This window comes from Delphinus delphis, chromosome 14 (assembly GCF_949987515.2).
Source record: "Delphinus delphis chromosome 14, mDelDel1.2, whole genome shotgun sequence".
NCBI classification, from domain to species: Eukaryota; Metazoa; Chordata; class Mammalia; order Artiodactyla; family Delphinidae; genus Delphinus; species Delphinus delphis.
The window spans coordinates 74,762,367-74,775,403 of record NC_082696.1 but is presented as its reverse complement, the minus strand read 5'-3'; the positions used below and the strand labels follow the sequence as shown (position 1 = coordinate 74,775,403).

Below are 13,037 nucleotides of genomic sequence, written 5' to 3'. Positions count from 1 at the left end.
ATCCTTAACTTCAAAGGTTCCCTGAAGGAATTCAAAATAAACAGAGACTTTATGACGAAAATATAATAACTTGCTTCACTTACAAACCCAATAATCAATCTGGAAAAATATATGATGCAAACTAAAAAAGGCAATGGCTAGTGCTTCCTAATTACTACTGAAATTACTTGCCAGACACATCACAAGGGGGGGAGGGGGGGGAGGGGGAGAAGACCTCTCATCACATCTATAACCTAAAAACAAATTTCATCTTATGACTTACAAAAGAAAATAAAACACAGCTACAAGAGCAACAATTTAAACTCACCCAAGGAAACTGTCATTCTTCAAAGTGCCTTCCCTTTTTTGGTCAATCATAATTTGAAAAGAAATTTAAGCAAAAGAAAAAAATGTAAATAATAATGTCTATTTTATATATTTGGTATTTTGGCATAATAAACATTAGCTTTATTTCCCTTAAAAACCAAAAATGCAAATACATTTTAGTAGTCTCTCACAGCTACCTGTTCTTAGGAAGCAAAGAAAAGAAGAGGTGGGCAGGGGAGGGGGTAGGGAGAAGAGAGTTAACAAAACAAAAACCTGTGACAAGTGAAAACCTGAATGTCATTAACTTTTCTCGTTCCACCCCAGTTCATCAATTACAGCAATTACATACTGCCTCTTTATTTTTTACTAATGCTGATGAGCTGGGTCTATAAAGAACAATAAAATGTAACCTCTACCCTCCAGACCCTAAAAGTAGTCAGGAAAACAAATGTAAATAAATGCGTATCATACAGGGGACAGATTAAAAAACAAAAACCAAGACCCTCTCCCACCCCCCAAAAAATATATATATATACATATATAGCTAAATCAGAAATTGTTAAAGAACAACACAAATTATAAAACTATATAACTAGAAAAGCAGAAGACTAAAATCGCAGAAGAAAATGAGTTCTGGAAGAAAAAATGATTACTGAGAAAATAACAGATTGAAAAAAATATATTCAAATAAGTGATGAGTAGAACACCTAACTAAGGATTAACGTATGGATCGTGCAGAAGGCAGGAAAAGGAACAAGACTGAATAGGAAATATTAGGGAAAGAATAAATGAACAGGAAAGAGGCCACAGATTATTAGAATCTTATGCTTTACTGAATTATATGCCAAATATTAAATTAGACATTATATGCTGAAGCTCAAAGGTTTATAATAACATAAAACAATCTTTCTAATAGTTTTGTAAGAAATATAGTCACATAAGTAAAAAATTAACCCTGCAACTCCAGATCCTAGCTCAGTGCCAGATATGTTAAGAAATTAGCAGCTGCAGAGTTAAGTCAAATACAATATTGGAAATACGGCAAAATATAACAGTGAAAATGAGAAGGGAAAAGAACCTTCTCTTTAAAAACGTACTCAAGCTTTATCAGCAAAATAATTCATTTTGCTAAATGATAATTACAGAAAGAAAGGGCAGAAAGTAACATTTATTGTTACCTGCTTTGTGCCTCACTTTGCTAACTCATTTAAGCCTCCAAATAACTGGATATGGTAGATATTATCTCCGTTTTACAGATGAGAAGGTTGAGAGGCTGAAAAGTTAAACAATTTGCCTAAGGCCACACATGTTGAACACAGTCAAGATTCATACCTAATTTTAAGTGAACATTTGCTGCCTTTGTTCAAACTACTTTCCTCAGAGAAAACCAGAAATGTGGACAAGCTTTAAAACTCCTTTTAATGTACAGTACTCCCCCCCTTATTCATGGTTTCTCTTTCCATGGTTTTAGTTACCTGTAGTCAATCATGGTCCGAAAATATTAAATGGAAAATTCCTGAAATAAACAATTCCTAAGTTTTAAATTGCACACCACTTTGAGTAGCATGATGAAAAACTTTTCGCCCTCCAGGTCCATGCTACCCAGGATGTAATCATCCCTTTACCCAGTATCCTGGCCATTTAGTCACTTAGTAACCATTTGAGTTATCAGATCCTGTGGGCTATCAGATTGACTGTCCCTGGTATTGCAGTGCTTATGTTCAAGTATCCCTTATTTTACTATTAATGGCTTAAAGCGCAAGAGTAGTAATGCAGGCAATTCGGATAAGCCAAAGAGAAGCTGTAAAGTGCTTCCTTTAAGTGAAAAGGTGAAAATTCTCAAGTGAGTAAGGAAAGAAAAACAAAAAAATCCTGGGAATTCCCTGGCAGTCCAGTGGTTAGGACTCGGTGCTCTCACTGCCAGGGCCTGGTTAAGATCCTGCAAACCCAAGTGGCATGGGCAAAAAAAAAAAAAAGAAAGAAAGAAAAAATCCTATGCTGAGGTTGCTAAAATCTACAGTAACAATATTCTATCCGTGAAATCGTGAAGAAGGAAAAAGAAATTTGTGCTAGTTTTGCTGTTGCACTTCAAACCACAAAAATTATAGCCACACTGTGTGATAAGTGCTTGGTTGAGGTTAAAAAAAAAAGGCATTAAATTTGTACAATAAGATATTTTGAGAAAGAGAGACCACATTCACAAAACTCATTACATTATAGGTGACCACTGAACAACATGGATTCACTTATATTAGGATTTTTTCAACAAATATTTACTATAGTATTACGTAATTGCAGGGGATGGAGGTGCCAGAGCCCCTAACCCCTGCACTGTTCAAGGGTCAACTGTATATTGTTGTAACTGTTCTATTTTATCATTAGTTATTGTTGCTAATCTCTTACTGTGCCTAATTTATAAATTAAACTTTATCAGGTATGTATGTATAGGAAAAAACATAGTATATATAGGGATCGGTACTATCTGAGGTTTCATGTAACCACTGGAGGGTTTAGAACATATCCACCATGGATAAAGGGGAACTACTGTATAGGCTTTTTAGCATTAATTGGATGTTTGTGTAGGAAAGCTGTTTTTCAAGGCAAAGCTGTTTCCTCACACGCATACATTTTTAAGAAGCAGGTTCCCTAATACTCCTTATTTCCACTCACCAAGACTGCAACCGTGCTGCAGAAGCAACAAGTAAAATAACAAACATATGGAAGTACCTAGGCAAAACAACATAAAAGATGAAAACTGGAAAATCTAGAGAGAAAAAGTTTACTTTGCTAACATGGTAAACCTAAGAAAAGTGCAAACAAGGCAATTAGCAAATGACTGCTTTAATTTAATACAATCCTTTCCACAAGATAAACATGCATTAAATGAATCTCCACATTTAACTTTAAAAACAGACTTAATGTATCTAGGTATCTCCTTTCCTATTTTCTCCCCCCACCATGTCACTTACTATTGAAGTAGGGTTGTTTATCACAGGCAAATAAATACAGAATAAACTATATCTGAAAACAGGCATAATACGGGGAAGGATGTAAGAAAGGACAGTACCAGAGATCTGTTAGTACCTTTGAAAATAAACGTGGCCATGCCAAGTACACATTCACAAATCTTCCATAGAAAATTGAAACTAGTGATAACAATGGACTAGTAGTATCTTTTGGTTTTCTTGCTTTCGAAAACATTATTAAAGGAGGTTGTAAAGGGCTGGAAAGGAGCCAACCACTTTGGTTCTCCTGCCCTGAGACTGAATTCCAGTTCAATTTTCACAATTTACATCAAATAATAGGAGGTACAAAGTAGTCAGGATTTATAAACAGGTAACAAAATACAACAGGATAAGAAAGCACTGAGATAAACTCAAGAGTTGGTTTTGAAATTATACAGGTATGGGTTTTAATATTCCAAGTGTAATGAATCGATAACCCAGTTCACTAATAAACCTTGATTTCCTAAAAATCAGTGTCTGGGGGTTTTGCTTACCTCAAAGCTATCCTTGGACCAAGTCTCTCTTCTTCCAACCACCTATTCTGTTTTTTACCTCCTACCACTTCTGAACTTTTCTTGTCCCACTGCAGTTCACCAATTACATCAATTACCTATTGCCTCTTCATTTAATACTAATGCTGAGGAGTTGGGTGTACACAGAGCACTAAAACGTAATTTCCAACCTCCAGAAACTAACAGTATAGTAGGAAAAAAAAGGTAAATAAATAGCCATGACTATGTGATAAAAGCTACAGTAGAGATTTGTATAAGCACTTAATCCTACCTGGTTACATTTAGGTTTTAAAGGATGAATAGATAAATGTTCATAGAATGAGGGACATTGCAGAGAGAAAGGGATCAAGACAAATGGCTGATTTTAAGAACTGCCCAATAGTTATACAAAGCTATAGCACAAAGTATAGGTGAGGAAAAGGTGGGAAAAGGTCAGTTTTGTGAGCCACATTACAGAGTTGAGACTATTCAAAGTCACTGGGGAAAAGGAGGCATGACATGATCACATTTGCATTTTAGAAAGTTCAGGGCAGTGGTTCTCAACTGGAGGCAATTTTACCCCAGGGTCATTTGGGAATGTGTGGAGACATTTTTGCTTGTCAAGATTTCAGGAAAGGAATTGCTACTAGCATTTAATGGATACAGGCAGGGATGCTGATAAACATCCTACAATGCACAAGACAGCCGATTACAAAAAAGAATATGTGGCCCAAAATGTAAACAGTGCTGAGGTTAAGAAACCCTGGTTTAGAGCTAAGTCCTAGGGTAGAGGAACAAGACTGGAGGCAGTAGATCAGGTAACCTGTAAGTTCTAGGAAAGCAGAGCCCATGTTCTTCTTTATCCTGCAACTCCAGATCTAACCCAGTATCAGATATAATGTAGGGACTCAATATTTACTTGCTAAGTGAATGAATGACGTAGAGCTCCAAGCAAAAAGTACCAAGGCCCAACAATGTGGCTATGGCAATGGTAATGGAAAACAGATTCAAAAGACGGGAACAGAATATATAGGCCTTACAGGAAAAAAAATCTAAGAAAGGAAAATCCAATTTACCATCACCCTGAACTTAAATGATCTTCTGAGTTACAGCAAAAAGTTCAATTAAAAAAACTGAGCAAACCCTAAGTGCAGTATGGTATTCTGGACTGGATCCTGGAACAAAAAAAGGTAATTAGTGGAAAAATGTGATGAGATATGAATAAGGTCTGGCGTTTAGTTAATAATAACGTACCAATGTTGGTGGAGTAGTTTTAAGAAATATCAGGTAATATAGGTCTATAACATTAGGGAAAACTGCGTAAGGGGTATACAGGAGCTCTTTGTGCAACGTTTCAGCAACTAATTTCTTATTTCAAAATTAAAAGTTTGTTAAACAAAACCCTATTTCCCAAATGTATCAAAACTTAAATATCTGAATCTACATTAAACATTTCAACCCATATTTTATGAAAAACTACAAAGCTAAGGTTTTTTTCTTATTTACATTGATCCTTGGTAATACTACATTGGCCAAGGAAAGAGCAAGGAAAATTTTTAGAGGTAGCCAGACAGAAAATGGCAGAGCAATCAACAAAATAAGATACAAACGTTCATATTAAAAAAAAAAAATCTTCTGACTCATACTCTGTGATAACTTGAAACGATACACTTTATCACTATGCAGGCAAACTATTCTGCCAAAAAGCCTACTGAATTTTTCTTTCCATTACCATCTAGTCAAACTTTTATAGCAATGACAGGACATCCAAGATTGTCACCAAGGTGAACTGACGAGACATGACACTAAACTATGACTATTAATAAGTAGAGTCGTTTTGATTAGTCCAGCTTCTCTTTAGAGATGTCAAAAACTATGTGTGAGTATAAAACAAGAAAGCAGGTAAAACTGGCATTCTAGTACAGGTGTTTTTTTAAATATAAAGAACACTTCCCTGAAAATTTGAATGGGAAGAAAATTTATCATAAACTTTAAAAATGAAATAAAACTCTTTCAGAAAGGTACAATTACCTGCCTGGTAATTAATTCTACTACCTCAATATATTACCTCAATATACCAGTTGTGTCACTCTGATGTGACACAAAACTCAAGATATTTTTGCCATATTTACATCCCCTATATCCATGTCAGCAATATTTACTGATCTGACTATAAATGACCTGGCCTAAAATTTTTTATCTGACTTTATAAATATTTGGTATCTTTTTCCAAAAAGTGACTAATACCAACTTTCTTGAGTAGCCAAGTGTTACTATTAGCTAACTGAGAATAAGGCATAGCATGATGGGAGTCACTGTGGCTTCACGACTCACTAAATGTGTAACCTTGGTCAAGTCACCAAACCTTTTCATGCCTCAATTTCCTTCTCTGTAAAGTAAGAATATTTCCTACCTACAGACCATTTAAGGTTTTAAAAAAGAAAATAAATGGAAAATGGTTAGAATAGTGACTAGAACAGAGTAATTACTCACATAGCAAATGTTAAGAGGGAAGTTATTTACTATCAACCATTTTTGCACTTTCATTGCCTACCACAGGGCTGCTTGACAATGTGTTGAAAGAAAAACGTAACATATTCCCCTTATTATATGCATTTTTTCAAAAAGAGGATAAACTTTTCCCTAGAGGGGAAGTTCCTATTAAATTTACCTTCCCCTTCTTTCAAGAAAACTGTTCAACCTCCTAGCATAATGTTCCAAGTGAAAATAAACTCTAGTGTCTCAAATCCTTTGTTGTTTTAATAGTTGTTCGTTATAGTAAGACTATACAGAAATCATTATTTAACCAGGACAATTGTATGTTGGAAAAAAAACATCATCCATGATTACCCACCATACAAACATAGCATACCTTTGGAAAACAGGTTAAAGAAAACTATCCAGAATGCATCAGAGAAAAAGATGTAAATCGTAAAAGAGAGGGTAAGAGAGAAGAAAAAGTGGGAAAGTCTAGCATCTGTTTAACTGGAGTCCCAGAGGAGAGAACAGAGAATGAAGCAGACATGATATTTTAAAAGATAATGGCTGACAATTTTCCAATGCCAACAAAAGACATTACAGATTCTAGAAGCCTAATAAATCTCAAGCCTGATAAATAGAAAAAACTGACACTAAGACACAGCACAGTCAAACTGCAGAAAACCAACGAGAGACAGAAAATCTTAAAAGCAGCCAGAGAAAAAGAGATCATCTTCCCAGCAACAGTTAGATTTAAACCCAAATATATCAATAATTGCAATATGAAGGACAAAATGTCCCAGGTGAAATACAAAATTTGTCATATTGTATTTTTAAAAAACAACTTCTACGCTATTTTTTAAGATATGGAAAATAAAAGGATACAAAAGGGTTGAAAATAAAACAACAGAAAAAGATATTCTATATAAACATTAAATGAAAGTTATGCAAAACTGTAATACTGATGAATTATAAAACAGTAATACTGACTGTAATTATCCAGATAAGGAAGAAATAAGTATAATTTGGATAGGTGGAAGAAAGAGGGAGAATAACGTTTCTGGCTAGGCAGGAGGGTAGGGATAGGAGAGGAGGCTATGATTAAAACATGAAGGTCTCTGAAAGTCAGAAGTATAGACTTGGTGGTAGAGGAACTGCAACACCATTAAAATAGCATAAGCTACCTCATATACCACCTTGAGCAGAAGAGTGACATATTAAATAAGATTAAAATTACAGTGTTATGCAGTATGACCTGAAAGGGAGAGAGGGAGAAGACACCGGAAGCAATACTAGTTTGAAGGATGCTATAGTAATTCGGGAAAGACAAGGGCCTTTTCATAGTAGAGGTAAAAGGGATGAATCTAGAGGCCACTTCAAGAGGAAGACCTATCTGCATCAGTTTTCCTCCTTTGAAATTTTAAAGCCAAAAAAAAAAACATGACTACTCATAAAAATAACAAAACTATTTTTGTTTTCCATCAGTACAACTAATCTGTATTATGGTAACAGTTGCCCATTAAATCAGCCTAATGATATACATCTTAATAAACAATTTTTTGTAAAAATACCAATGAACTAATTAGCTTAGATAGGTACAATATATACAATCCATAATTACACATTATTATGACGTCTTCACTATAGATTACTATCATAAGAAAAAAATTCTGAGAGCTTTTTCCTCTTTGAACGCTAACGTACATAATATGAAATTCTCTGACTTCGCAGCAAGTAAAAACATTTTTATTTTCAAAAGCTCTTTACCGAGAGGATATCAACTTGGTAATGAACTCAAACAACTCACCAATGCTGGGTGGGCTACCATAGTTAATTGGTGACTCTGGTGGTCTTCCACAATGCAATGCCGCCAGAGCAGATCCTTTCCACACAACATGCTTGCAGCCTATTAAACACATACATTTTTAATGGATACAAAGATAAGACACAAAGACGAAAAGTGAGGAAAAAAAATCTAAATTCTAATAGAAATTTTTCATACTTTTATTTGTGCGTAGCAAGGACTGTCTTCCAGCTCCTAATAAAGTTTGTACTCCAGGAACACTTTGTGGAATTTCTTGCTCAAGAAGAGGTCCTAGTCGATGACATATTTGCAGCAAGTGATCAGGTGCTAAATGTCTGTAATACTTCACCTATTATGTGAAAGACATATAAAATATTTGCTAAATAAAGTGATACAATTCTTTACAGTAAATAAACTTTAAAAAATATGGTAATTATTTCTGGCTAGTCAACATTTCATTTTACTTGGGGGAAAAGTTCACATTTATTCTGTGAAACCACTTGACTCACAGAATAAAACAGCTACCCAACCATGATTTGCCCCACTGAGGAGGAAAAATGCTAAAGAATTAATGTTACCTAAATACAGCAAGTTATAAATTAACAGATGCTAGTCAAAGCAAATACTGAACAATGAAAAAACCTACAGCATTATACCCTAAAATGGTATGTTTCAGTTTAACAATTTTCAAAAACTTCAAACAATAAAAAATCACCTAACTACAAATATAATAAACGTTTTGTATTTTCGACATTATTTTTTAAAAATCTCCAGAATAGTTCAGGATTAAAGAAACTTGATAGTTCATGTTCTCATTATAAAATCTAAAAACACTTACATGATTTCTATGCTGAATTTTATAATTTATTTATACCAAAAACCTCACAGAGAGAAAGGCCAAATTCCAACTGTTAAATGAAACAAGTTTTGACTATAAATCTACCGACTACAAAGTTTGAGCACTTTTTGGAACAACTTCAAAGTACTGCTTAATTTATGCTAACATTCAAAACCAAGATATAAAATGCTATATTTTTATTATCCATCCTGGAAGTCTTTAGTAAATAGACAATATTTGCATAATAATGTAAAGAGAATTACATCAGAAAAAAAAGTACACTATTTTTTCACTTATATTTAGGCTATCAAGTTACAAAAAATTTCTCAGTGTAGCACCGAAATATTCCAGTTCAGCCGTTTTCAAAGTGTGTTCTGTGGACCCCTAGGGATTTTTCAGGTAAAAATTATGAATAGGGACTTCCCTGGCAGTCCAGTGGTTAAGATTCCGCACTTCCACTGCAGGGGACATGGGTTCAATCCCTGGTCGGGGGCACTAAGATCCTGCATGCCACGCGGTGCGGCCAAAAAATTTAAAAAAAAATTATGAATAATATGAAGACGTTATTTGCTTTTTCACTCTCATTTTCTCATGAGTGTACTGTGAGTTTTTCAGAGGCCACATGACATGTGATGTTCCAACAGACTGAATGTAGATGTGGATGTAAGAATCTGCCTTCTATTAAACCAGACGCTAAACATCCCCAAAAGTGTAAAACAATACCACTCTTCTCACAAATTTGGTTTGTTTAGGAACATAATTATGTTATAAAAAAATTTTACTTATATGGAATGAGTTTATTATATTTAAATGAATAAAAATATTTTAAAATTTGTTTTAATTTTTAAATGTTAAATATGAATAGATTAGAATCCACATAAACAAAGAGACTGCAATAATTTTTACTAATGTGAAGAGGTGCTGAGGTGGAGAAGTTTGAGAACTGCTACTCAAATTCACTTAGATTCTTTTTTAAAAAATAACTGGAAGCTTGTACCTTTTGACTCCCTTTACACATTTCGTCCACTCCCATGGATGAAGGGAGTTAAAAGGTACAAAACTTCCCAGTTATAAAACATTCAAGCCACCATGAAGAGCACGGCGATTATAGGTAATAATAGTGTATTGCATAATTGAAAGTTGCTAAGAGAGAAGATCTTAAAAGTTCTCATGACGAGAAAAAAATGCTTGAAGTATATATGGTGACAGACATTAACTAGTGTGGTGGTGATCATTTCACAATATATACAAATATCAAATCATTATGTTGTGCACCTGAAACTAAAATAATGTTGTATGTCAATTTCACCTCAATTAAAAATAAATAAATAAATAACAAGGAAAGTCTGAGAAAATTTCATAGCCAAGAATAGCCTAAAAAAGACACGACAACTTAAAAGAAAAGTCCACTTAGTAATGGCAATTTTAGTATGAATTCCTTATGGTAAGACAGATTTGGGGGGAAGTGAGGGATTAAATCATTCCATCTTGCAGTATCTGTTATACTCTAACTGCAAAAGACTGTGAATGATATTTTTTAAAGAATTAGCTGATATTCATTCTTCTAAGCTCAAGCCAATTAAGAGGAACCTACCTTACTTTTTATCATAATATACTATCACAGAGACAATATGTAGCCATATTGCCACACTTCGAAAAGATAATTTAAAATAATAGTCTCACACATAGCAGATGGTCAATAATTATTGGTAGAATGAATACTTCTGGAAAAGAAGTTCTAATACAAATTATACATACTACGTCTCTTTGGAGAACGCTTCTCTTTGGAGAAGCTTTGGAGAGTCACAAAAGCACAATGACATTAAAGCCTCTGAAAAATCTTGATATATCTTTTCAATTTTGTTTATTTCACAAACTCCTTTAGTTACAGAATCCTTTTTTCCCTAATATTATCATCTTGAATCAAAACATACTTTTTCAAACACTAATATGATTAAACAGAAAAAGCATTCAGAAGAAAATACAGCAGAATATAAAATTTTACAATTGTATTTATACTGTAATCTTCCCTAAAATAATTTACTTAAAAATTTAAAGTAAAAGTCTACAATATTTATAGGGTCCCTTCGACTTTCAAACTTGTACATGATAATTATTCTAATGTGACTTTTTTAAATTGATTGGAATTCTTTTTAAAGTGTTTAACGAGAAAGTTCATTACTTGTTAACTTTAGTTTTGTGATGATCCTGTTTTAGGGTCTTCTTGCAAAATACAATTCAGGTAGTGAACCTGAAAATCTTCACTGCAGAACTGTATCTTTTTAATAAAATATTATGAATCCACTTTTTCCAACTAAATCTTTCCTTGATTATCTAGTATATTTCAATTGTTCAAAATCAACTTTCATTTTAAAGTTAGGAGAGAGAATTTTATGCTTTCTGGCTTTGAGACCTTGTGCAAACTGACCCCTCTGCTAGAAATTTTTACCCTGCAGCTCCACACCTCACTCTCCTTCATGTCAGTCTATGCCTCACTGTCTTCCATGACCTGCCTCTGCCTCTTCTTTGGGGACATTCTATCTTTGTGTTTCCACAGCACATTAAACTCCTTCCCAAACATTCCTTTACCCCACTCCCCGGAACTCTGTAGTACTTATCATACCATATTAAGTGTTCTTAATATATTTTGATACCTGGACCTCAGGAGGAATCTAATGATAGCTATGATGCCCTTCCCCTCCCCCCCAAAACACATATAGGCCCTACCACTACTATGCCCTGTTTTGGGGTTCATAAGACCCTGCACTATACTAAAATTGCCAATTTACTTTATCCATGTCCTACCTAAGAACACACGGGATTAGAACTTGTTTACCTGTCTACCCAGTACCTAACATAGTACTTACAGGTAAGTGCTTAATTATTAGATAAATGAATATATGAAAATATGCAGAAAAAAACTGACTTCTCTATCTAGCCATTAAAGGGTGAGGTTCTTTAAGGTCTGAGATCCAAGAGCCCAGTTCCAGACCCTCTCTTATTCTCACTCTACACTCTCTCCCTGAACAATCTTTATGCAAAGCTTCCCAAATTTTATCTATAGCCTAGGCTTGCACATCAGATTTTCTTAAAAGACTCCCCTCCTTGGCGTCCCAAAGCCTCCTCAACTCAACATATCCAAAAGTAAACTCATGATGCTCATGCCAACCCACCACCACCAAAAAAGGTCCCTACGGTGGTGACTGGCAACACCATCTAACCAACCTAAAATCAAGAAGTCACGTTTTTCACACTGTTCATTCCTCCCTCCCACCTCATTCCAAATATCCAAGCAGTCACCAACTCCAAATGAATTTTTCCTTCCTAGCCTTAAACCCATCTACCCGTTTCTATCTCCATAATAACAATCCAAGTTCAAATCATCTTTGCTATAAACTCTCATCTTTCCCACATCCACTCATGCCTTCTACAACCTCATTCAAATCTATACTCTATATTGCAATTAGAATGCTCTTTCCAAAACAGAGATCTGGTCAGGTCACCTCTACCTAAAGCACTCCAGAGGCTTTCCTTGCTCTCTGGAGATCCAAATCCTTAACATGGTCTACAAGCCCTGAAGTACATGTACAGTCCATTACTATTTCTCTGCCTCATCTGGCACATTCCCAGCCCTACACTCTCCAGACCCCACTTCTTTCCACATTTAGACACACTGGCTTTCTTTCAGGTTCTTTACCTGCACTCTCTCCTGTCAGGCTTTTCCATGTGGTATATACTCTCAGCATTTCCCCACATCCTCTTGCCCAGATAACTCTTCTATTTGCTTCAGATCTTCCCTTCAATGAACTTCCTTTGTTTTCCTTCACCCTATTCAGTTTAGGTACATTATCTTAGGTGAACAGTCTTTGGTGACTTTTCCTTAATTCATGTACCAGTTCGTGATTATACCTTTAACAATGTAATGATTTAATGTTTTTCTTCTCCACTTTACCGTAAACTACATGAGAACAGGGACCATCAGCTTTCATTCCTAGATGCATCATACATATACACACATCCCCAATACATAATTTAAAAAATGAATAAAAATTATTTTTTGGTACTTTTTCTCAACATTATTCTTCATGAATATTAATCCATGTATTTATGGTCAA

The 13,037-nt window shown here is 34.6% G+C and overlaps 1 protein-coding gene across 3 annotated transcripts in view; it reads right to left on the bottom strand.

The window, feature by feature from the left end:
* Positions 1–13,037, bottom strand: part of PHIP (pleckstrin homology domain interacting protein) — a 127,286-nt gene that overhangs the window by 104,205 nt on the left and 10,044 nt on the right. For all 3 annotated transcript variants that reach the window (XM_060030319.2, XM_060030321.2, XM_060030320.2), the window contains exons 5-6: positions 8,283–8,433; positions 8,088–8,186 (exon numbers count right to left, since the gene is read on the bottom strand). In XM_060030319.2, the coding sequence (XP_059886302.1) occupies positions 8,088–8,186; positions 8,283–8,433 (250 nt within the window). The remainder of the gene's footprint in view (positions 1–8,087; positions 8,187–8,282; positions 8,434–13,037) is intronic.